The sequence below is a fragment of the Branchiostoma belcheri genome, unplaced genomic scaffold, assembly GCF_001625305.1.
Source record: "Branchiostoma belcheri isolate BF01 breed outbred unplaced genomic scaffold, Haploidv18h27 scaffold25, whole genome shotgun sequence".
NCBI classification, from domain to species: Eukaryota; Metazoa; Chordata; class Leptocardii; order Amphioxiformes; family Branchiostomatidae; genus Branchiostoma; species Branchiostoma belcheri.
In genome coordinates this window covers 1,707,546-1,728,728 of record NW_017803854.1, presented here as the reverse complement: position 1 = coordinate 1,728,728, position 21,183 = coordinate 1,707,546, and the positions used below count along the sequence as shown (strand labels likewise).

The 21,183-nt window shown below is 44.9% G+C and overlaps 3 protein-coding genes across 3 annotated transcripts in view; all 3 read left to right on the top strand.

Annotated features, from left to right (window-relative positions):
* The window catches only part of LOC109471384 (G-protein coupled receptor GRL101-like), a 13,940-nt gene extending 2,937 nt beyond the window's left edge, over positions 1 to 11,003 (top strand). The window contains exons 6-19 of the mRNA XM_019770673.1: positions 400 to 525; positions 822 to 938; positions 1,384 to 1,500; positions 2,450 to 2,602; positions 3,279 to 3,398; positions 3,820 to 3,936; positions 4,574 to 4,679; positions 5,208 to 5,327; positions 5,805 to 5,876; positions 6,567 to 6,665; positions 7,478 to 7,671; positions 8,139 to 8,347; positions 9,274 to 9,447; positions 10,275 to 11,003. Of these exons, the coding sequence (XP_019626232.1) occupies positions 400 to 525; positions 822 to 938; positions 1,384 to 1,500; positions 2,450 to 2,602; positions 3,279 to 3,398; positions 3,820 to 3,936; positions 4,574 to 4,679; positions 5,208 to 5,327; positions 5,805 to 5,876; positions 6,567 to 6,665; positions 7,478 to 7,671; positions 8,139 to 8,347; positions 9,274 to 9,447; positions 10,275 to 11,003 (2,453 nt within the window). The remainder of the gene's footprint in view (positions 1 to 399; positions 526 to 821; positions 939 to 1,383; positions 1,501 to 2,449; positions 2,603 to 3,278; positions 3,399 to 3,819; positions 3,937 to 4,573; positions 4,680 to 5,207; positions 5,328 to 5,804; positions 5,877 to 6,566; positions 6,666 to 7,477; positions 7,672 to 8,138; positions 8,348 to 9,273; positions 9,448 to 10,274) is intronic.
* A 1,166-nt stretch (positions 11,004 to 12,169) lies between these two features.
* Positions 12,170 to 13,618, top strand: LOC109471383 (olfactory receptor 2T7-like). The gene has a single exon (XM_019770672.1). It carries the CDS (start codon positions 12,170 to 12,172, stop codon positions 13,616 to 13,618), a length of 1,449 nt encoding a protein of 482 aa, XP_019626231.1.
* A 4,356-nt stretch (positions 13,619 to 17,974) lies between these two features.
* LOC109471469 (olfactory receptor 2T7-like) lies at positions 17,975 to 19,348 on the top strand. Its single transcript, XM_019770799.1, has one exon. It carries the CDS (start codon positions 17,975 to 17,977, stop codon positions 19,346 to 19,348), a length of 1,374 nt encoding a protein of 457 aa, XP_019626358.1.
* The last annotated feature ends 1,835 nt before the right edge of the window (positions 19,349 to 21,183 follow it).

The following is a 21,183-nucleotide window of genomic DNA, read 5'->3' as shown; positions in this document are numbered from 1 at the left end:
CAAAGCAAACAAAACACCACCTATTGGTACAGTACCCCCAAAGCCGTACAAAGACAGTTTCCGTTTCCTTCCAAACAAGACAAGGCTATATAGGGAAGATATGCTTCGAAATTACTATAGGCTAGTTTCAACCCTTTGCCCTGTCCTTGGTACTGAAGTACAGCTGTGTGGGTGGGAAACATACAGTACCCCTAAAGCCGTACAAAGTCAGCTTTTTACTTTTGAACAAGACAAACGACTAGGCTATTCTCAAGCTTTTGCTCTGTCCTTGGTACTGAAATACAGATGTGCGCTTTCTACGGAACAAGTGAAAAGAAGCTGAAATGTGTATGTGGCTCAATGTGCTTCAACACACCTAAGATACCGATTTTCTTTTGTTGTTGTTTTTTCCATCTGCAGCTTCAAAAGGCTGTGCTCCGTTCAGTTTCGAGTGTGATTCCCGCGGGGAGACGGAGTGTGTGTCCCTGTCCTTCTTCTGTGACTTCACCCTGCAGTGTAGCAACCGCAGGGATGAACTGCACTGTGGTAGGTTGACTTTTACATTTTGATGTGATCCAATTTTACGTTGTAAAGTTAAAGATAACAATGTTCAAACTACGTCGATTAAGGTTAGACATACAGGTAATAAATTACACAATCGATACTCAAGTAATTGGATATGTTTGGAAATTTTCAGACGTTTCAGGCAACATCCACTACGTTTTTCGCCAGTGACTGACGAAAGGCAGTGGACGCTACTTACAGTTTTCACATTCTAGCCAGTTGGTTGGGTAACCGTTTTCTTTAGCATGCTATATTGTTTCATTACGTCTTCCCTACAGTCTACCCACCGTGTAAAGACCATGAGAAGAGGTGCGGGTCTGAACAGTGCGTGCTGAAGTCGCAGGTCTGTGACGGCATTCACCAGTGTTCGGACGGGTCGGACGAGCTCCGCTGCGGTAAGACAGAGAATTAACGTTTCTTGTCCTCTCCTGTCAGACCTGCAGCTATACATCATTCGTTTTTCAGATCCAAAATGATATATCAAATGCCCGACACATGTTGGTAGCATGTTACCGTCGGGTACAAAAAATGTATGCCTCTAAAGAATTTCATCTGAAAATTTGTATGCATACCTGGGGTGGGGGTCAGCGGCAGCATTGATCTAAAAATATAAGGTCAACTGCAGTGAAATGTTAGAGGTGTGATGTTGCATATGGAGCATCGGTCGTCCCCCTTTGGACATTTGCAATGGGCAGGCATCCCTTAACACAATTTCCAGATGAGATCGTCCCTTTCAAAAGACAGATCTTGGCCAGTAAATCATTCACTTGAAGACCCACAGCACAATGTATATGGTTACGTAACGTTTAACACAATTCTTTTCCTCTTTTTTCCCGATAGACTTCTGCCCGGAGGGTTTCCAGTGTTTTGATGGGTCGTGTCTGAATATCGAGCGGTACTGCGACGGACAGATAGACTGCATGGGCTACATCGGCGAGGACGAACCCGTCAACTGTGGTACCGATTTTTGTTTGTTTGTTTGATTCATTTTCCATAATAAATACATAAATGCATAGATAAATAAAGCCTCCCTATTGCAGTTTCTTCCACAGAAATTGAACATAAGTACTACCAAAAATAACTGTTATGTTTAAGGGTCGTGTGGCGTAGCGGCATGTTATGTTTGTGGGGTCGTGTGGCGTAGCGGCAGCGTTCTCGACTCGGAACCAGAGGCCCCGGGTTCGAGTCCTGACATGCCATCGATCTTGTGCCCTTGGGAAAGACACTTTGCACGACTTTCCTCACTTCGCTCAGGTGTAAATTAGTATTTTACTGTCCCCTATGTTGGTGACGGCATTAATATAAGTTGAAAAAACTTGAGTGTGCCGTCACCACGTCTTGTGATTACATGTTTCGGAATATAAAAAAACTGTTATGTTTGTTTATTTGCATAGCCAATAAAATGCTTTACATGTAGGTACAGGTACAAGCTGTGTAAGGCCAGAGTGGAAGGTTTGAGACACTCACTGAGACAAATCTCTACTCTTTCCGAGAAGTATGGAGCGGTTAGCACCTAATTGTCATCAAAGAGGGTAAAATTTTCGGAACCGAGGAGCCTGTATCACTATGTTACTCCTGGCAACAGTCTGGCACCCAGGCGACTATATTCGTCAACTGATGTGCTTTATTTGCCCCATTTGCTTACTTGCTTAAGGCGGTCCTTCGGTTTCGAAGATGACGTCCCTCATTGTTGACTCTCTGTCTCTCTCACTCGATGTGTTCTTCGATGGCTGATTAGGCCGATTCTAGCTGCTAAGACGCGGCCGCATATCTCGCAGATGTGCTGTCCCTGCTGCTGAGCCGGCATGTGTCTTCTTGCTCTGCTTGCCTCCGCCCTCTGGTCGTAGCTGGCTGTGTACGATTCGGTAGCTGTCGAGCATACCTGTCTCCAACTTGTCCCATACAGATTACAAAAGCCCTAACTTCAGCTGCCCGGACGCGGGACAGATCCGGTGTAAGAACGGGGTGTGTGCGCGCAAGAACGAGACCTGCATCTTCAACCAGAACGACGAGGGGATCATGGTGGGGTGTCGGGACCTCACACACCTCAGGCCCTGCTGTGAGTCAAACGCGGACTTTTTTTATTCACAAAATACACATAATATAAACAAATAAGGATAAAGTGAAACCATCCAAGTGAAAGTAAAGTGAAACCAATAGAAAATAACAATCATGAGTAAAATGATAATATATCAATTATGTACAGAGAAATCCCCATTTCCCTCTGTGGTTTTCAATCTTCCCTTTCCTTGTTGAAATGAGTCGTTCTGCTTTTTCAAGGAAAATTATATACTAGTATTTAATATACGCGGACTTTCTTGGCGACGCCACAGGGGCGAGCCTACTTCAAGAATTTTAATTATTTATTTATATATTACAGTTTTCCACATACATGGAAGGTATGGTGGAACAGGTGGACAAGCCACCATGCCACCTTTTTAGCTTTTGCACTGGAAGTTCTGAAATATCTTCTTTTTTTTTCATTTTGATGGAAGGACAACCAAACAAAAATAGTAAAGACTATACGATAGTTGACCCTTGAGACATAAACCACTCTACTTCCGACATAAACATTAGAAAACTATAGACAGGACGTGCACAATACATTGCGGGTTTCACGCAGGCACAAAACGTTCTGTCGTACGTTCTAGTTGACTCATAATAAGTAACGCCTGGTATTGCTGAGGCTTTGTCAAAGATGGTGACTACAAAATTTCTTTTCTTTTGTTGTGCAGCGAAAGAGTTTGTGTGTCCGATAAACCACCTGCAGTGCAACCTGGGATACTGCATCCCACAGCACTTGCGCTGTGACGGGAAGATGGACTGTTCCACTGGCGAGGATGAGGAAAACTGCGGTGAGAGGGAATGAGAGAATTATTTAATCAATTAGTTACTTAAAAACGAAAGAAGGAAAGAAAGAAAATGACAGAAAAGTGAATCAATTATGATTGAAAGGAGAAAGAAGAGAGGAACAAGGGATGGGGCAACAATTAATGAATGAGGGATAAGTAATGAAAGAGGGAGGAAGAAGGGGAGGAACAAGGGATAGATTTAAAAAGAAGGGAGAAAACAAGCCAGGCAATGAATGAACGAGAGTAAAGGAAAGGAATAAGCAATGGAAGAATGAATAAAAGATTGAATGAATAATGAATGAATTAAATAAATAAATAGATAAATAAACAAAGGCTTTTTGTTGTAGGCTATGCGGTAGCTGTTGTACGTCACCCTACATGACTTTGCGTTGATACTTTTTAACTTCTTACTTTGGTGTCCCAGAAAGTTACACGTGCCCGGGCGCCCACCGGTGTAACGGGTTCGGCAGCTGCACGCCGATGGAGAACCGCTGTGACGGCACCAGGCAGTGTCCGCGGGGAGACGACGAGTTCAACTGCGGTAAGAGGTCTTACACGTGCGACCGTCGTACGATTGTTGCACGATCGCTGTACGATTGTAGTACGATCGCTGTACGATTGTTGTACGGTCGCTGTACGATCGTTGTACGATTGTTGTACGGTCGCTGTACGATCGTTGTACGATTGTTGTACGGTCGCTGTACGATCGTTGTACGGCTGTTGTACGGTTGTTGTACGCTTGTTGTACGATCGCAAACTGAGGACATTCAAAGATAGTCTTGCATGAGTCCCACAGCTGTTTAAAAAAGTCCTCGCCCCACGTGGTGCATAGGGCGGCGCCCATCTCCGGTTCAGTAGCCCTTGGGTCACACAATCGTGCAAAGACTACAGCAGGGGGCTAGTCAACTGGTAGTGGTGTGAGTTCAACTCCCATACTCTTTCCCAAATGTCGAGTCCTTAGCAGAGAAAGCAGTATGTACCATTTGAAAGTCTTTGGTATGACTCGGTTGGGGATCGAACTCACGACCTCCCGAGTGCAAGGCGAACACTCTACCCACTTGGCCATTGCACCTGCAGGTGGCCTGTGTGGAAAAGACTGACTTAGATCCTTATTGCATGTTGCTTTTGTCGCAAGTTCTCACAATCAGCTTGAAAATTCTATGTGACTTCCTTACCAGGTATCGAGTGCCCTACTGGATGCAACTGTGAGGGGCTGTCTTTCTTCTGTCAAAACAACAAGTTTGACGTGACGCTGGATAAACTGTCCAAGCTACTCCGCAAACTGTGAGTGGTATATTATAATACATTCCCTAAATACCCATCTTCCTTTAGATTTATCCCAGGTAGCTAGTTGATGATCTAGTCAATTCAAGACAGTTCAGAAAAGGTTGGATTTATTTACCAATGGTAGTAAATACCAGTAAAGTTGGGTAAAGTTTACTTTGTAAACAGCACTAAAGTGTCTTGACCAATGGTATGTTATTGTTATTCCTTTATATATTCTTCCCAGGTAGTTGATTGGCTGTCTAGGTAATTTGATTGTGTGTCTTGGCCAATGGAGTATTGTTATGATTCCTTTAAAACTTTCCAAGGTAGTTGATTGGTTGTCTAGATGATTTGATAAAGTGTCCTGACCAATGGTGTGTAACAGTGGGGGTTTATAGGCGCTACCAACTGATCCGTCTGACGGTTCTAGACCTTTTAGCCGAATGGTTAGAAGCTTGGGGTTATGAGCTGGCGCCCGGGTTTGGCGTGGGTTCAATCCCCGGCCAGGTGTGTCTTTCTTTTTCTACTCTCCTAATTCTTACACAGTGACGCGAGTAACGCCCGTCTGCTGGAGATCCAACAGGCGGTCAGGCTGGACGGTAACGGGACGGCGCTGCAGAACGAGACCCTGCTCGACCTCTCCAACTTCAAGCTGATGGGCGAACTGTAAGCCTTTACGTATATTTACAAACTATTCTTCTGTTAACTTCCCAAAACCCACAAATTTTAGAAAAGGTGGGACATTACGTCTTCCATTGTTTACAAAAGAGAAGTCAAACCCTTCAGACATAGCTATAGTTTTAGTCAACTACTTTTCATCATGTAGATACTATTGTATAATAATATAATCTGTTTCAATACTGTTGTATGTTTATGATTTGCAATTAGCCTCCGGGCACGAATTTGCAATAAAAACTTCTATATTTACAATCACAGAATTCGAAGTAAACGCATTGTTTGTGCTCTGTTTCTTCATTTTCTCCAAACACGTAAGGTCAATGACCCGGACCAGGCGTCTGTCACCATGGTAACTGGCGCTGTGGTGTTGTATTACATTATGTAGCAGAGGCTTTTCACCATTGTATGATAAGAATAAACAGAACAGTGTCTGTATGCACGTAATTTGTCCCTCGTTTTTTCCAGCATTTTGAGGAACACAAGCTTGCACTACATCGGCAACAGCACTCTGGAGGTTCTGGCTAACTTGTATTACCTGTGAGTTATGCTTTAAACCCCGACAACATAACGTCATAGAATTAAGGGAATAGTCGAAGTCAATTTTTCAGAAAACCTCAAATAGTATCTGTATCGGTATAGCCGGTATAACCGCCCTTCGGCGTAGCATACCAGCTTCGCAGGCACGCGGCGCGGCGGCAGCTAGCTATATCACACCGAACGACTTAAAAAAGACGATCTGAAGGAGAATTAAAATGCAAAGGTTTTATAGAATGATAATCCTGGCAGTCCTCGTATCTTAATAAAATACATGTTGTAGATAAAGTAAAAGTAAAGTGATGCTTATTTCCTTTCTTTCTTTTCCACAGTGATCTGAGCTTCAATGAGATTACTTCTCTCGAGGGACAGCCTTTCAAGTACCTCCGAAGGTTGGAGTTCCTGTGAGTAACCCGTGGTTTTGTGGTTTATTTATCTGTTTTACCGATTTTTACGTCTCCAATCTAGTTGCTACAGCTGATATACTGATAACAGTGACTGGCACAATATATTATGAGACGACATTCATAATCCGACTGTAAATAAGTCATAACCCAATATTTCACATAAAACTATATGGAAATTGTTGATATTATTGTCCATGGTACATTATAGTACGAATTGAAATATCAATTGCGTTGCTGTTTGCTATGACAAGGTTTTTAATGGTTCAAACTCATTTTCTTTCTGTAGAGACCTCAGTAGCAACAAGATCCTCAGTGTGGACAACGGCGCTTTCATGCTCGCACCGAACCCTTCAGATCCAACCGCAACTTCGAAGCTCGTCAACTTGTAAGTTGAATTTATCTTTTTGGATTTGGATGTTTTGGGGGATAGATGTATGGGATCAAAAATATCTCTATACCATTCTAATCGACTTTCATCCCATTGATATATTATTTCCACTCAGATGTGTTTACTCGAATCCTGTACTGGCCACACTTTTTAAACCTTTGTAATTTATGTACTACGTGTATTTGTACATTTGTCATTGTTCCTCTTTCCTCTTTCGTATAGTGGCCTGAAACAAAGACTAACTTAATATATATATCAAATGACAGATACATATTGGGAACTAAAATGAGACTCAAAACACATAGCACCAATGACCAATATCCAGATTGTGCCGTCTCTTTTTCTAGGCGTCTCCAGGACAACCAGATCACCAACTTTGGTCCGGGCATGTTTGACGGCCTGACGGAGCTCAGTGAGTTGTAAGTGCCACGTTCATCACTGGCATATATCTACCTCCTTTCTTCTTTTGAAATTCACTCATTCGTATCAGCCTCTATGTATGAGCTTTAGTTAATTTATATGTTATAAAATCAATGTGTCCAAATGTCTCTGTGAAGTAAAACCTGTTTGTAAAAAAAAATGTTTGCCTTTCTATAAGAATATTATTTAAGCTATAGTTGAGAAGCAGTTCGTCGAGTTTGTCCAACTGAAAAACCAACATGTTACATTTTTCCCTATCTTCTTTCAGCTGTTGTTTAGGCTTAAAACAGGTTCTTCTTCTTTGATATAGGCAGCCAACATTGTCAGGTTAGCATCTAATAAAAAAACATTCATTTGACTTCATATACTCTGTCTTGCATTCATTCTAGGCACACCGATAGCTACTTGTTCATCTGCGTGGCTCTGACGCAGACCAAGCACCTCGACACGTTCAGCCCTCAGCCCAACGAGCTGTCGTCCTGCGAGGACCTGATCGCCCGACAGGGGCTGCGCGTGGTCATGTGGGTCTTCGCCAGCTTCGCCATCCTCGGCAACGGCTATGTCATCATCCGGAGGATCATAGGTGTGTTTTTTTTTATTTCCAACATGTAATCACAAGACGTGGTGACGGCACAAGTATTTTCAACTTATATTAATGCCGCCAGCAACACAGGGGACAATACAGTACTCATTTTCACCTGAGTGAAGTGAGGAAAGTCGTGTAAAGTGCCTTTCCCAAGGGCACAAGATCGGTGGCATGTCAGGACTCGAACCCGGGACCTCTTGATTCCGAGTCGAGCACTCTGCCGCTACGCCACACGACCCCACCAATAGGTGTGTTGAAGGCTTGAACTAAGTGTGACGTCAACACTGGGTCAAAGGTATCTGGTAGACGATGTCGGCCCCCGTCGCGGTTAAGTGAAGGGTGGCGGGCCCTGATGTAAATAGCCTTCTTCACCCCGCTCAGGAAATAGTCGTGTTCAGTTAAACATGTAACTACCAACACAGATTAACTTTCATGATATTGTATCTATATTTATCTATCTATAGCCGAGTTCGACCAGTCCCTGGGAAAGAGCCGCGTGCAGAACATCCTGGTGCTGAACCTCGGAGTGGCTGACCTGCTGATGGGCGTGTACCAGATGATCGTGGCGTCCGTTGACGAGTACTACCGCAACGTCTACATCTGGAACGACGAGAAGTGGCGCACCAGCCGGCTCTGCGAGTTCGCAGGCTTCGTCTTCGTCGTGTCCAGCGAGGTTTGTTTGTTTGTTTGTTTGTTTGTTTGTTTGTTTGTTTGTTTGTTTGTTCATTGAGATCTCCGGGAAACCTTCTCTCCGTGGCAAAAACTCCCTCGGCGGTAAAATCGTCCCTCCGCGGCATAACTCGCGCCGCTCACAGAAAAAATAACGCCGACGCCCAACAAGTCTGCGAAGGAGGCTATCCATTAGTATGGTAAATTACATACTATTCTTCCTGGAGTCCAGCAACATAAGATAAGATAAAATAATAATAATAAGTCAGTTGTTACTCGCCCACAACAAAACCCTGTTGCCGCAAGCACCCTTGTCCCTGTGTGACTGTGTGTGTCCATACAGTCATTTATTGTGATCTTAAATGTTGGTTGGTTTGCTATATATGATCATGTTGTTGTTTGGTAGTGTGTTATGACTTTTTGTACTCCTGTATAGAAAAGTCCTGGGTAAGGCTTTAGTTTTGGGCTTGGGTAGTGAAAAACCTCCTTTCTGTGATAATAGATTGCCCAACCTATGATGAAAACCAACGAAAATTGTTACAACATATTACATGTCAGACCAATATAACACTACCCCATACAAAGACAGAGATATTCTATATGTTACTATCATGCCCTGTCAACATTTCCACTTGTGTAGGCCAATTTGTACACAATTCAATGACAAAACGAGAAAACGTAATTAATTCCTGACACAATTTATTACTACATTGTATTAATAGAGTTAGATTAGTATAATTAGTGTCTCTCTTTTGTTATACATTGTTTATGAAGCAGACCAGATTCCTATTACAGTTAGTAGAACTGTTAGATATTCTCAACACCACCATATGTGTATGTTAACGCCACAAACTATGTATGTATCATTCTGCCATACGTTGTACCCGCTACATCTGTTGCGCAATAAAGTTCTTCTTCTGTGACAACCAGGTGTCGGTCTGCTCCCTGGTCCTGATCACCGTGGACCGCTTCATCTCCGTCGTGTTCCCCTTCAAGACGGAGTGGAAGATCAGCGTGAAGCAGGCCATGACGATGATGATCGCGATCTGGGGCATCGTGGCCTTCCTTGGAGTGTTCCCTCTCATGGACGTGCCGTACTTCCAGGTAAATACCGCGCTTGGCTCCCATAACGCCATAACTGTGGCGTCGGGTGGCGTAGTGGTAGATCATTCGACTGTGAACCGGGAGACCCGGGTTCGAACCCGAGTCATACCCGGGACATGTCTGAACATGCGCCCCGACGTTGTGCCCTTGGGAAAGGCACTTTACACGACTTTCCTCACTCCACCCAGGTGTGAATGGGTACCTAACTTCGGTTGGGGAAAGCCGTATTGAGGTCACCTTGTGGCGCCGAATGGCAGCCGCACAGACCCTTGCGACAGTTCCACAAAAATTGTGGAGAAAATATAATGTGTTATCATGTGTATTACTTGTTTGTTGTGATTTGTATGGATTATTATGTGATACCCTGCATCAATTCAGCCGTCAAAGGCTGCAACTGCACGGGTACTGTTTGGACAATAAAAATAATAAAAAAAATATTAAAAAAAATAACAAAGGGGGGGTCCACAATAGAACACTCAGGAATAGCACGAATCTGACACAGTTTAAGTGCCGGGCACAGCGTATGCTAAACAGTACACTACCTTATTGTGTTCACCTGCTGAACGACAGTTGATGTTAATTAATGTTATAACAGAATTTTCAGTCGTCATAGTAGTGATTTTCCAAGATTTACGACTTCTTTTAATTATTATTTGTAATGTGTAATGCTTAAGTCCTGATAATATTTGAAGGACGTGTTTGTGTACAGAAACCGCAATTTAGCACTGGTGCTGCAAAGGTTACGTTTTTTATATTGAATAAACCATTTTCTATCTCTCTCTCTCTCTCTCTCTCTCTCTCTCTCTCTCTCTCTCCCCTACTTCCAGGACGAGTTCTACGCCCGCTCCGGAGTGTGCCTGCCCCTCCACATCACCGCGGAGCGCCCGCCCGGGTTCGAGTACTCCGTGGCCATCTTCATGGTCTTCAACTTCATCGCCTTCGTGCTCATCATGGGCAGCTACATCGCCATGTTCGTCTCCGTCCGCAGCGCCGGGAAGGCGTCCGGAGAGGCCGCGGGAAAGCAGAAGGCCGGCCAGACCCAGACCATGACCACCCGCATGACCATGATCGTGCTGACCGACTTCTTCTGCTGGTTTCCCGTCACCCTCATGGGCATCATGGCCCTCACTGGTGTCGCTCTGCCCGGGGAAGTCTTCGCCTTCACCGCCGTCATCATCCTCCCGATCAACTCGGCCCTCAACCCGGTCCTGTACACCGTGTTGGCCATCAAGGCCAGGGGGAAGAAGAAGCCGCCAGGGCCGGTTCCTCCCGGAGGCAAGAAGCCCGGAGGGCCCGGTGGGCTGGCCGGGAAGAAGGGTGGCGTTCCTATAGGGGGAAAGAAGGCTGGCGGTCCAATGGCAGGAAAGAAGGCTGGCGTAGGAGGCAAGAAAGCCGGCGGTCCTGGTGGCGCCGGAGGCCGGGGGAAGAAAGCGGGCGGCCCCGGCGTTGTTGGGGGGAAGAAACCCGGTGGCGGGGCGGGCGGTAGGAAGGCCGGCGGAGCCGGGGTTGTAGGCGGCAAGAAACCTGCCGGGCCCGTCGTTGGAAGAAAGAAGTAGTGAGCTGAAGTATGGCGTGCCTATGAAGGCGGCGGCACGAATGAAACAAGCAAACAAAACCAAGGAGTTACGTTGGCAGGGACCCTCGTACCTTTGCCTTACGAGGACGGCTGAGTGTACTATATAACCCGGTGGCATAGCCCAATGAAAGGCAATAATGTAACTAAACTATGTCCAATCGGACTCTTTCCTCTAAGCAGAATTGTTTATTGATACTATGATTTTGTAATGTTAATGATGATAGTGAAGTTAAGTAACCAAGATCAGCGACAGTAAGCGACACCTTTTAGGTTGACACATATAACTTATGTTGACATTGACAGATAGTTAACATGGGCAACTATACTCTATAGTCTATTTTGGATTCCTTTGTATATGTTGTATATAATCTAGAGTCCACGAGTCCAAGTAGTCAATTGCTCAATTAACTGCCTATAAATCTGATATTTTAACCTTTTAAACACAGTAGTTTGCTGGTCTGAATGTTGTACTACTTGTAGTGTGTAACAAACTGAATAAAGACTCTAAAAATGGGAACTATGCGGCTCTTATTCAGAGACCTTCAGTGGTGCAGGGTGTTTTGTAATATCGCTACTTCTGGTTTATACAACGTATTCAGCAGGTGGACATTCGTATGAGTTTTGGTCGGGCATCACTGGCTATATAGTTTTGGAATACTTAGTGCGAAGCGTTCATCATGTGCTGTGACATGTATTCATCGGCTAACATCTAATAATTGCAATAATTTTGTAATAACTGCTGTTTTTGTTGTTGTTGGAACCCTTTACGTTGAAATCTTTCAGTTGTGCTTTATTATGAGATGCCATACCACGGTTTATGTAAGTCAGGCTTGAATAACTGTTCAACTGTTCAATCACGGAGTCATCTGATGATATAGGACACCGACAGCGTCAGACACGAAGGAAGTTATTAAAAACTTACTGTAAAAAATCGGCCACTGAATAACTTCGACGTCAGGAGAGAGTGTATACAAAGGTTGCTACCGACAACAACAATTTTCTCCCTATAAGGTAATACGTTCTAGCGCCTGAATAGATTGACTGCCAGTACATGCTACGTTGGGTACACAGCGGCCTCGTTTCTCTGTTCAGATAACCAGGAGGAACACCATTCCAGGCTAAGCGACGGCTTAAAAAGCTGTCAATATGGAAGAAGACACGGACGGTTCGCCGGTAGAAGATGACATGGACCACGTTCTGTCCATCGGCTCAACATCTCGCGATCTGCAGACGGCGTATCTCATCATCAGCCTGGTGTTGTCGGTAGGATGCGGCCTGCTGCTCATCTTCCTGGTTTGGAAGAAAGAGTATCTCCAAAAGCCCAGCCACTACCTGCGGTGTAACCTGGCGGTAGACGACATCGTCTTCACCAGCTGCCTGATTCCCGTCCGTATCTACGCACTTTTCCGGCAAGACGCCAGCGGAGGACAAGCGTACTGCTCGGCTGAAGCAGTGGTAGCGCCCGTATTTGGGATGTCTACGTATTACACATACCTCATGATGGCAGTAGACCTGTACTACTTCGTGTGCCACCCCCTACACTACCACGACAAAGTCACGACCAAACGCGTGGTCCTGGGCATCCTGGCGTTCAGGGTCTTGTCCCTCTTCGGCGGACTAGCGCCAGTGGCCTTCGGCGGACTGCCAGAATACAACCATCGTTGTGGAAGGGAGCCTGCGAACAGTACTGCCTTATCTGCCATCTTCAGAAACATGACCATACTTCTCGTGCTACTTGTTGTTCTCTCCGTCCTAGTGATCTACTGGCGTATCTTCAAGGAGGCCAGAAGGCAACAGGAAAGGGACGAGAACCGTGACCTGTGGGTGTTCCAGACCAAGGCATTCAAAGTGATGGTGCCGCATGCCACGATCTTGACTGCATCCACAGCCACTATTGTTTTCCGAGTAGCCATTTGGCGAGCTGTGATCACAGAGGAACAGATGTCCCTTCGCGGCCTGATGATCGCTGAACGCACGGCCATCCTACTTGTCCTGTCTCTATCGTCCGTGGCGAACCCCGTCATCTACAGCTTCCGGCTGCCAGAGTTCCGCCGAGCCTTAAGGGAGCTGTGCGGATGGCCGACCAACGCCAACCCACCGCCGCCGCCGGCACCGACACGGCGGCATCGCCAGGACGACACGGAGATGGTCGCTATCACCGGTCCCAGGCGGCGCGGGGCACCGGCTTCGGAATTGGCGCCCGCTCAAACCTCTTCAGCGGGCCTGACCATACAGCCCACGGCGGAGGACATGCCTTCCGACCAGGCAGAAAGGCAGACAACACAGGCAGACACGAGCCCCGGACCACCAGCGTCCCGTGCAGGACACCGTGGCCGCGAGACCGCCTCGGGGAGACCGACCCGGCTGACAGTGCGGGCGGAGGTGCACGCCGAGCCGAGGCCCTGTCCCGGACATGAGGACGCGACGGTAGTCCTCCCCGGGCAAGTAGACACGGATGCCGAAGAAGAGGACGTCCCTACACTAACGTTGGACACCGACGAGCCAAAAGTGGGACGCACTTTGGACCGTCCACCTTCGCGGCCGAGGGTGACATGGGAGGAAAATGCAGGCCAGGGCAACGAAGGCAAACCGTAAAAGAAGAGACGCTGAAATAAGGATTGTCGTGAAACGTAGAAACGAAACTAGACTGTAGAATAGATGTGGACAAATACAGGAGCAGAAGTACCAAAGGACAACTGTGTTCATTCGACGTACGTTGAAAATACATTTGCATCTGAAATTGGACAAATGAACAGTTTAGACAAAGAAGAGTTTGGGATTATGAGCAGGGCCAGTGTATCATCGACAATCCACAGATCCACAGGGGCAGAGGTAGGCTTGTCTTTACCAATCATCATTTACTTGACATCTGTAAGACAGAATACTGTTCCACAGTCATGATCCATGCAACCTGGAACTACAAATGTTGGCTTTCCTTAACATAATGTTGTAATACTCGGGGGGCATCTGAAATCACATATTTAAGCAGCCATACCGTTGCAGACCCCCGCATATCTGTATCAGTATAGCCGGTATAACCGTCCTTCGGCGTAACACACCAGCTTAAACGAATTCTTAGATCTAAATCCTATTTGGGTCCGTCAGTTCTGACTCTTAGTTAGTCGAGCATGTCTATAACATTTATGTATTTGACTAAGGGAGAAGAGATGCTAATTACAGTAGCCAGAAATTAGTCAAATGCCTAGGAGTGTTCTCTAGCCTTGCACTCAGAAAATTTGTGAGAAACGAAAAGCAGAATAATTTTGTAAAAGACATATTCATGCTTGCAGAGAGCGCTTTAGCGATTCCTAGAAGATGCACATTTCGTGTTTCGTGGTTCAGTCTGGTTGTAGTCAATGTGTCACAATGTAGACTAAAAACGTAACGTGATGTACAGAATGATATATTCTTTATATATGCATAAATGTTCTTGTCGTTAGACATTGATAATTGTCTCATACAAAAAAATGTACAGTTCAATGTGTCAAATTGTAGTTCCAGAGATTTAAACTATATATATTTAAGAGTCATTGCACGAGAAAAACGGACAAAACTAGGCAGAGGTCGGAAGATGGGGGTCGACCAAATCGGCTCATACTTTTTATGTATAATATGCATATGTAACTGTTCATAGTTGATTCAAAGACATCTAGAGTTCCAAGGTAGGATTTAACGGTATATCATTTCATTCTGTCTGTGGCTCTTAGTAGTCTTACGTATTGTTTTATATGTCATGTAGCCCGTATACGCTGGTCAGCAGCCAGTTGTAAATTGTTACTGTATCTGTATAGTCGGTATAACCGCCCTTCGGCGTAACACACCAGCTTATGTGCCATTTACACTGATACTGAGTTTGCCATGTTTCGAAGTTCTAGGGCAGTAAAGTTTGATGTGCAGTAGGGCATGTTTTGGCTTTTGCATATCGCTATGGAGCTCTTTGCTCTTTTTCGTGTAATGTAGCCCATATACGCATCGACTCCAGTAGCTAGTTGCAAATTGCCATTTTCTGTAGTTAGTTGCAAATTGACGCATGTTCTGTAATTTGTATTATATTCTCAGTGGCTATGTTGCGATGTAGTTGCAGTGGAATAAAATTTGGTTGCTTGTTGTACATATATTGGCTTCCTAGTATCTTTGGTATACGTTAATTATCATTTCTCAGTTTTTGTCTATCATGTACGGATCGTCGTCGCAAGACAGGGCTCGAAATACTGGGTGCATGTGCACCTTAGTGCACCCAAATTTGGAGCTGTGCACCCAATTTTTCATGTGGGTGCACCAGTGCACCCAAATATTTTCGTACGTATGATGTTAAATGTATTGTAGTATACAGCATATTCTTAACATCTAAGTGTTAGAAACATAATAAAATCATTGTTATGATACTTTCTTATGAAATAGTTAGTTTGTAATTAGTTTTTGTTGACATTCTTATTTTATCTTATATGGTGCACCCAAAATATTTTCTGTGCACCCAATTTTTTAGGTTGGGTGCACCAGTGCAGGCTATTCTCAAAAATACATTTTGAGCCCTGCAAAACATAAACACTTTTTTTTTACGAATTGGCATATCACTATACAGGCTTGCATCTAGATGGTTCCTGCTCAGTTTGAAACCTTAAACGTTGCGTCTATTGGCATATTTCTTATCACTACTTCTGGTTCATACAACCTGATTAGCATGTGAATATATTTGTGTTTTGGTCGCGTGTTTCTGGCTATACATTTGCTATACTGGCTATACAACACAGGCCTCGAAATTAACTACAGCACTGTCCCAAAAATAAATTTCAAATGTCCGGAAGTGAGGATGAACTGTCCCATCCTGTTTTTCGGGAAGTATTGTATAACTTGAAGTTCAATTTGAAGTCAACTTTATTTTGCTTAAGTTCTGACTCCCAGGCGCACTATAATTGTCCCAAAAAATGTCCCAAAGTGTCTTTTTAGTTGTCCCAGCCTAAATTTTAGGGGTCAGTGGCCATTGGACCACCTTTAATTTCGAGCCCTGCAACACCGGCTGCGGCACATGTACAGCGCCCCCCCCCCCACACCTTGATTCAGAACCGCGCCTATTTGGTTTTATGTATGCATGGATTAGGATTAAGTTGAGGTACGGTTCTGGATACGCGAGGACTATCCAACATTGTCCCTGAGCATGTTTTGGGATACAGCACCGTGTTGTGGATACCAAGGACATTAATATAACGTTACATGTACTACGAAGTTCCACACTCCGGGACCTCGGCTCTCAGTGTTAGGGGGACCTGATCGGAACCCGTCTCTACTCTCAGAGGATAAGTCCGGTAAAAAAAATTGACGATAACTGTCACAAATACAACGAGCAGCCTGGGTACAGCCGTGGCGACTCTTGAATCGGGTGCATGTTGCTGGTAGTGTTATATATTGTGAGGGCTATACGTAAGACCACTGGTAGTAGCAGCGAAATACGTCCAACTGTGCCCAAAATAGCCACAGCTAAAGATAGCTAAGGTTGTTAATTGCCATTCCCTTCATGAAACGCGTTCTTTGTACTCCAAGAGTGGTGTAAGTGCCTTACTTACAGCGGGAGGGGCTATTCATGAAAATACGGAATACTTTATGAGAATACCGGAATATTCATAAGGCCACAGCAGGTATATTTTATGGATGACATCCACCACAGACTCCAAATCTAAGGCGATAAGGCAAAAAAAGACAATGGGAGAAAAGAAAAGCTTTCCACATTTCCTAATTTCTTTTAAGATGTGTTACATGTTAATATATTTATTTGCATACTCGGGACACCTTAAATGAAGCCGTTACCCGCTTTTCACAGGTGACAGTCGCGAACAGTTTTATCTCTAGTGGAAGCTAAAAGGTGAGTTTTTTTTACATAGATCAGGCCACTAACTTTTACCATAATTTCATCCTGTACATGGCCATACATGTCATGTAGCCCGTATACGCTGGTCAGCAGCCAGTTGTAAATTGTTATCTGTATCAGTATAGCCGGTATAACCGCCCTTCGGCGTAACACACCAGCTTCTGTATCTGTATAGCCGGTATAACCGCCCTTCGGCGTAACACACCAGCTTATGTGCCATTTATACTGATACTGAGTTTGCCATGTTTCGAAGTTCTAGGGCAGTAAGGTTTGATGTGTAGTTGTGCATGTTTTGGCTTTCGCATATCGCTATGGAGCTCTTTGCTCTTTTTCGTGTAATGTAGCCCATATACGCATCGACTCCAGTAGCTAGTTGCAAATTGCCATTTTCTGTAGTTAGTTGCAAATTGACGCATGTTCTGTAATTTGTATTATATTCTCAGTGGCTATGTTGCGATGAAGTTGCAGTAGAATAAAATTTGGTGGGTTGTTGTACATATCTTTGGTATACATTAGTTTATCACTTCTCATTTTTTGTCTATTATATACGGGTCCTTGTCGCAAGACATAAACATTTTTTTTACAAATTTGCTATATCACTATGCAGGCTTGCACCTAGATGGTTTAACCTTCTAAGCTTTTTAAAAATCTTAAACGTTGCGTCTATTGGCATCTTTATTATCGCTACTTCTGGTTCATACAACCTGATCAGCATGTGAATATATCTGTAAGGCCACACCAAGTTAATTTTATGGATGACGTCCTTTGGAGACCACAAAACTAATGCGAGAGGGCGAAAAAAAAATCCAGCCAAAAAAGAAATGCTGCTTAACCACAGGAATACAAAGCCGATAATGCGGATTGAACCACCGGACACAGTGACTGCATCAAACAAACAAGTCTTTATTTGCAGGAGGTAGATGTACATGTAGATAGTCTTATTCTGGTCTCATCCTCCTTCACAGCTTCCTCCTTCACAGCTTCCTCCTTCACAGCTTCCTCCTTCACAGCTTCCTCCTTCACAGCTTCCTCCTTCACAACTTCCTCCTTCACAGCTTCCTCCTTCGCAGTTTTACTATTGTTACAATATGGAAGAAGACACGGACGGTTCGCCGGTAGAAGATGACATGGACCACGTTCTGTCCATCGGCTCAACATCTCGCGATTTGCAGACGGCATATCTCATCATCAGCCTGGTGTTGTCGGTAGGATGCGGACTGCTGCTCATCTTCCTGGTTTGGAAGAAAGAGTATCTGCAAAAGCCCAGCCACTACCTGCGGTGTAACCTGGCGGTAGACGACATCGTCTTCACCGGCTGCCTGATTCCCGTCCAAATCTACGCACTTTTCCGGCAAGACGCCAGCGGGGGACAAGCGTACTGCTCGGCTGAAGCAGTGGTAGCGCCCGTATTTGGGATGTCTATGTATTATACATACCTCATGATATCAGTCGATCTGTACTATTTCGTGTGCCATCCCCTACACTACCATGACAAAGTCACGACCAAACGCGTGGTCCTGGGCATCTTGACGTCCAGGGCCTTCTCCCTTCTCTTCGGACTAGCGCCTGTGGCCTTCGGCGGACTGCCAGAGTACAACCAGCGTTGTGGAAGGGAGCCTGCGAACAGTACTTCCTTATCTGCCATCTTCAGAAACATGACCATCCTTCTCACACTATTTGTTGTTCTCTCCGTCCTAGTGATCTACTGGCGTATCTTCAAGGAGGCCAGAAGGCAACAGGAAAGGGACGAGAACCGTGATCTGTGGGTGTTCCAGACCAAGGCATTTAAAGTGATGGTGCCGCATGCCACCATCTTGACTGCCTCCACAGCCACTGTCGTTTTCCGAGTAGCAATTTGGCGAGCTGTGATTACAGAGGAACAGATGTCCCAACCCGCCCTGATGATCGCTGAACGCGTGGCCGTCCTCCTGGTCCTGACGCTATCGTCCGTGGCGAACCCCGTCATCTACAGCTTCCGGCTGCCAGAGTTCTGCCGAGCCTGCAGGGAGCTGTGCGGATTGCCGACCAACGCCAACCCGCCGCCGCCGGCAGCGACACGGCGGCATTGCCAGGACGACGCGGAGATGGCCGCCGTCACCCGTCCCGGGCGGCGCGGGGCACCGGCCTCGGCACTGGCGCCCGCTCAAACCTCTTCAGAGGTCCTCATCGTGCAGCCCACGGCGGAGAACATGCCCCCTGACCAGGCAGAAAAGCAGGCAACACAGGCAGACACGACCCCCGGACCACCAGCGCCCCGTTCAGGACACCGTGGCCGCGAGACCGCTTCGGGGCGACCGATCCGGCTAACAGTGAGGGCGGAGGTGCACGCCGAGCCAACGCCATGTCCCGGACAGGAGGACGCGACGGTAAACCTCCCCGGGCAAGTAAACACGGATGCCGAAGAAGAGGACGTCCCTACACTAACGTTGGACACCGACGAGCCAAACGTGGGACGCACTTAGACTTTGGACCGTCCACCTTCGCGGCCGAAGTTGGCATGGGAGGAAGATGCAGGCCAGTGCAACAAAGGCAAACCGTAAAAAAAGAGATAAGGACTGTCGTGAAACGAAGAAACGAAACTAGACTGTGGAATAGTTGTGGACAAATACAGGAACAGAAGTACCAAAGGACAACTGTGTTCATTCGACGTACGTTGAAAATACATTTCCATCTGAAATTGGACAAATGAACAGTTTAGACAAAGAAGAGTTTGGGATTATGAGCATGGCCAGTGTATCATCGACAATCCACAGATCCACAGGGGCAGAGGTAGGCTTGTTTTTACCAATCATCATTTACTTGACACCTGTAAGACAGAATACTGTAACACAGTCATGATCCATGCAACCTGGAACTACAAATGTTGGCTTTCCTTAACATAATGTTGTAATACTCGGGGGGCATCTGAAATTACATATTTAAGCAGCCATACCGTTGCAGACTCCCGCATATCTGTATCAGTATAGCCGGTATAACCGTCCTTCGGCGTAACACACCAGCTTAAACGAATTCTTAGATCTAAATCCTATTTGGGTCCGTCAGTTCTGACTCTTAGTTAGTCGAGCATGTCTATAACATTTATGTATTTGACTAAGGGAGAAGAGATGCTAATTACAGTAGCCAGAAATTAGTCAAATGCCTAGGAGTGTTCTCTAGCCTTGCACTCTGGAAATTTGTGAGAAACGAAAAGCAGAATAATTTTGTAAAAGACATATTCATGCTTGTAGAGAGCGCTTTAGCGATTCCTAGAAGATACTAGTACACATTTCGTGTTTCGTGGTTCAGTCTAGTTGTAGTGAAAAGTTCAATGTGTCACATTGTAGACTAAAAACGTAACGTGATGTACAGAATGATATATTCTTTATATATGCATAAATGTTTTTGTCGTTAGACATTAATAATTGTCTCATACAAAAAAATGTACAGTTCAATGTATGTGTCAAATTGTAGTGAGTAAGCAGTTCTATTTAAGAGTCATTGCAAGAGAAAAACGGACAAAACCATGCAGAGGTCGGAAGATGGGGGTCGGCCAAATCGACTCATACGTTTAATGTATAATAGGCATATGTGACTGTTCATTGTTGATGCAACGACACTTAATATCTAGACTTTGAATGTAGGTTTGAACGGTATATAATTTCATTCTGTACATGGCTCTTAAGTATTGTTATATATGTAGTGTAGCCCGTATATGCTGGCCAGCATAGCCAGTTGTAAATTGTTATGTGCCATTTACACCGAGTTTGTTATAAAGTTCTATGGCACTAATGTTCCTTGTGTAGTTGTGCATGCTTTGGCTTTTGAGTATCTATGTAGCTCTTTGCTCTTTTTCATGTAATGTGGCCGCATCGACTCGAGTAGTTGACTGTAAATTGCCATTTTCTGTGATTTGTATTATATTCTCAGTGGCTATGTTGCGATGTAATTGCAGTGGAATAAAATTTGGTGGGTTGTTGTACATATATTGGCTTCCTGGTATCTTTGGTATACGTTAATTATCATTTCTCAGTTTTTGTCTATCATGTACGGGTCGTCGTCGCAAGACAGGGCTCGAAATACTGGGTGCATGTGCACCTTAGTGCACCCAAATTTGGAGCTGTGCACCCAATTTTTCATGTGGGTGCACCAGTGCACCCAAATATTTTCGTACGTATGATGTTAAATGTATTGTAGTATACAGCATATTCTTAACATCTAAGTGTTAGAAACATAATAAAATCATTGTTATGATACTTTCTTATGAAATAGTTAGTTTGTAATTAGTTTTGTTGACATTCTTATTTTATCTTATATGGTG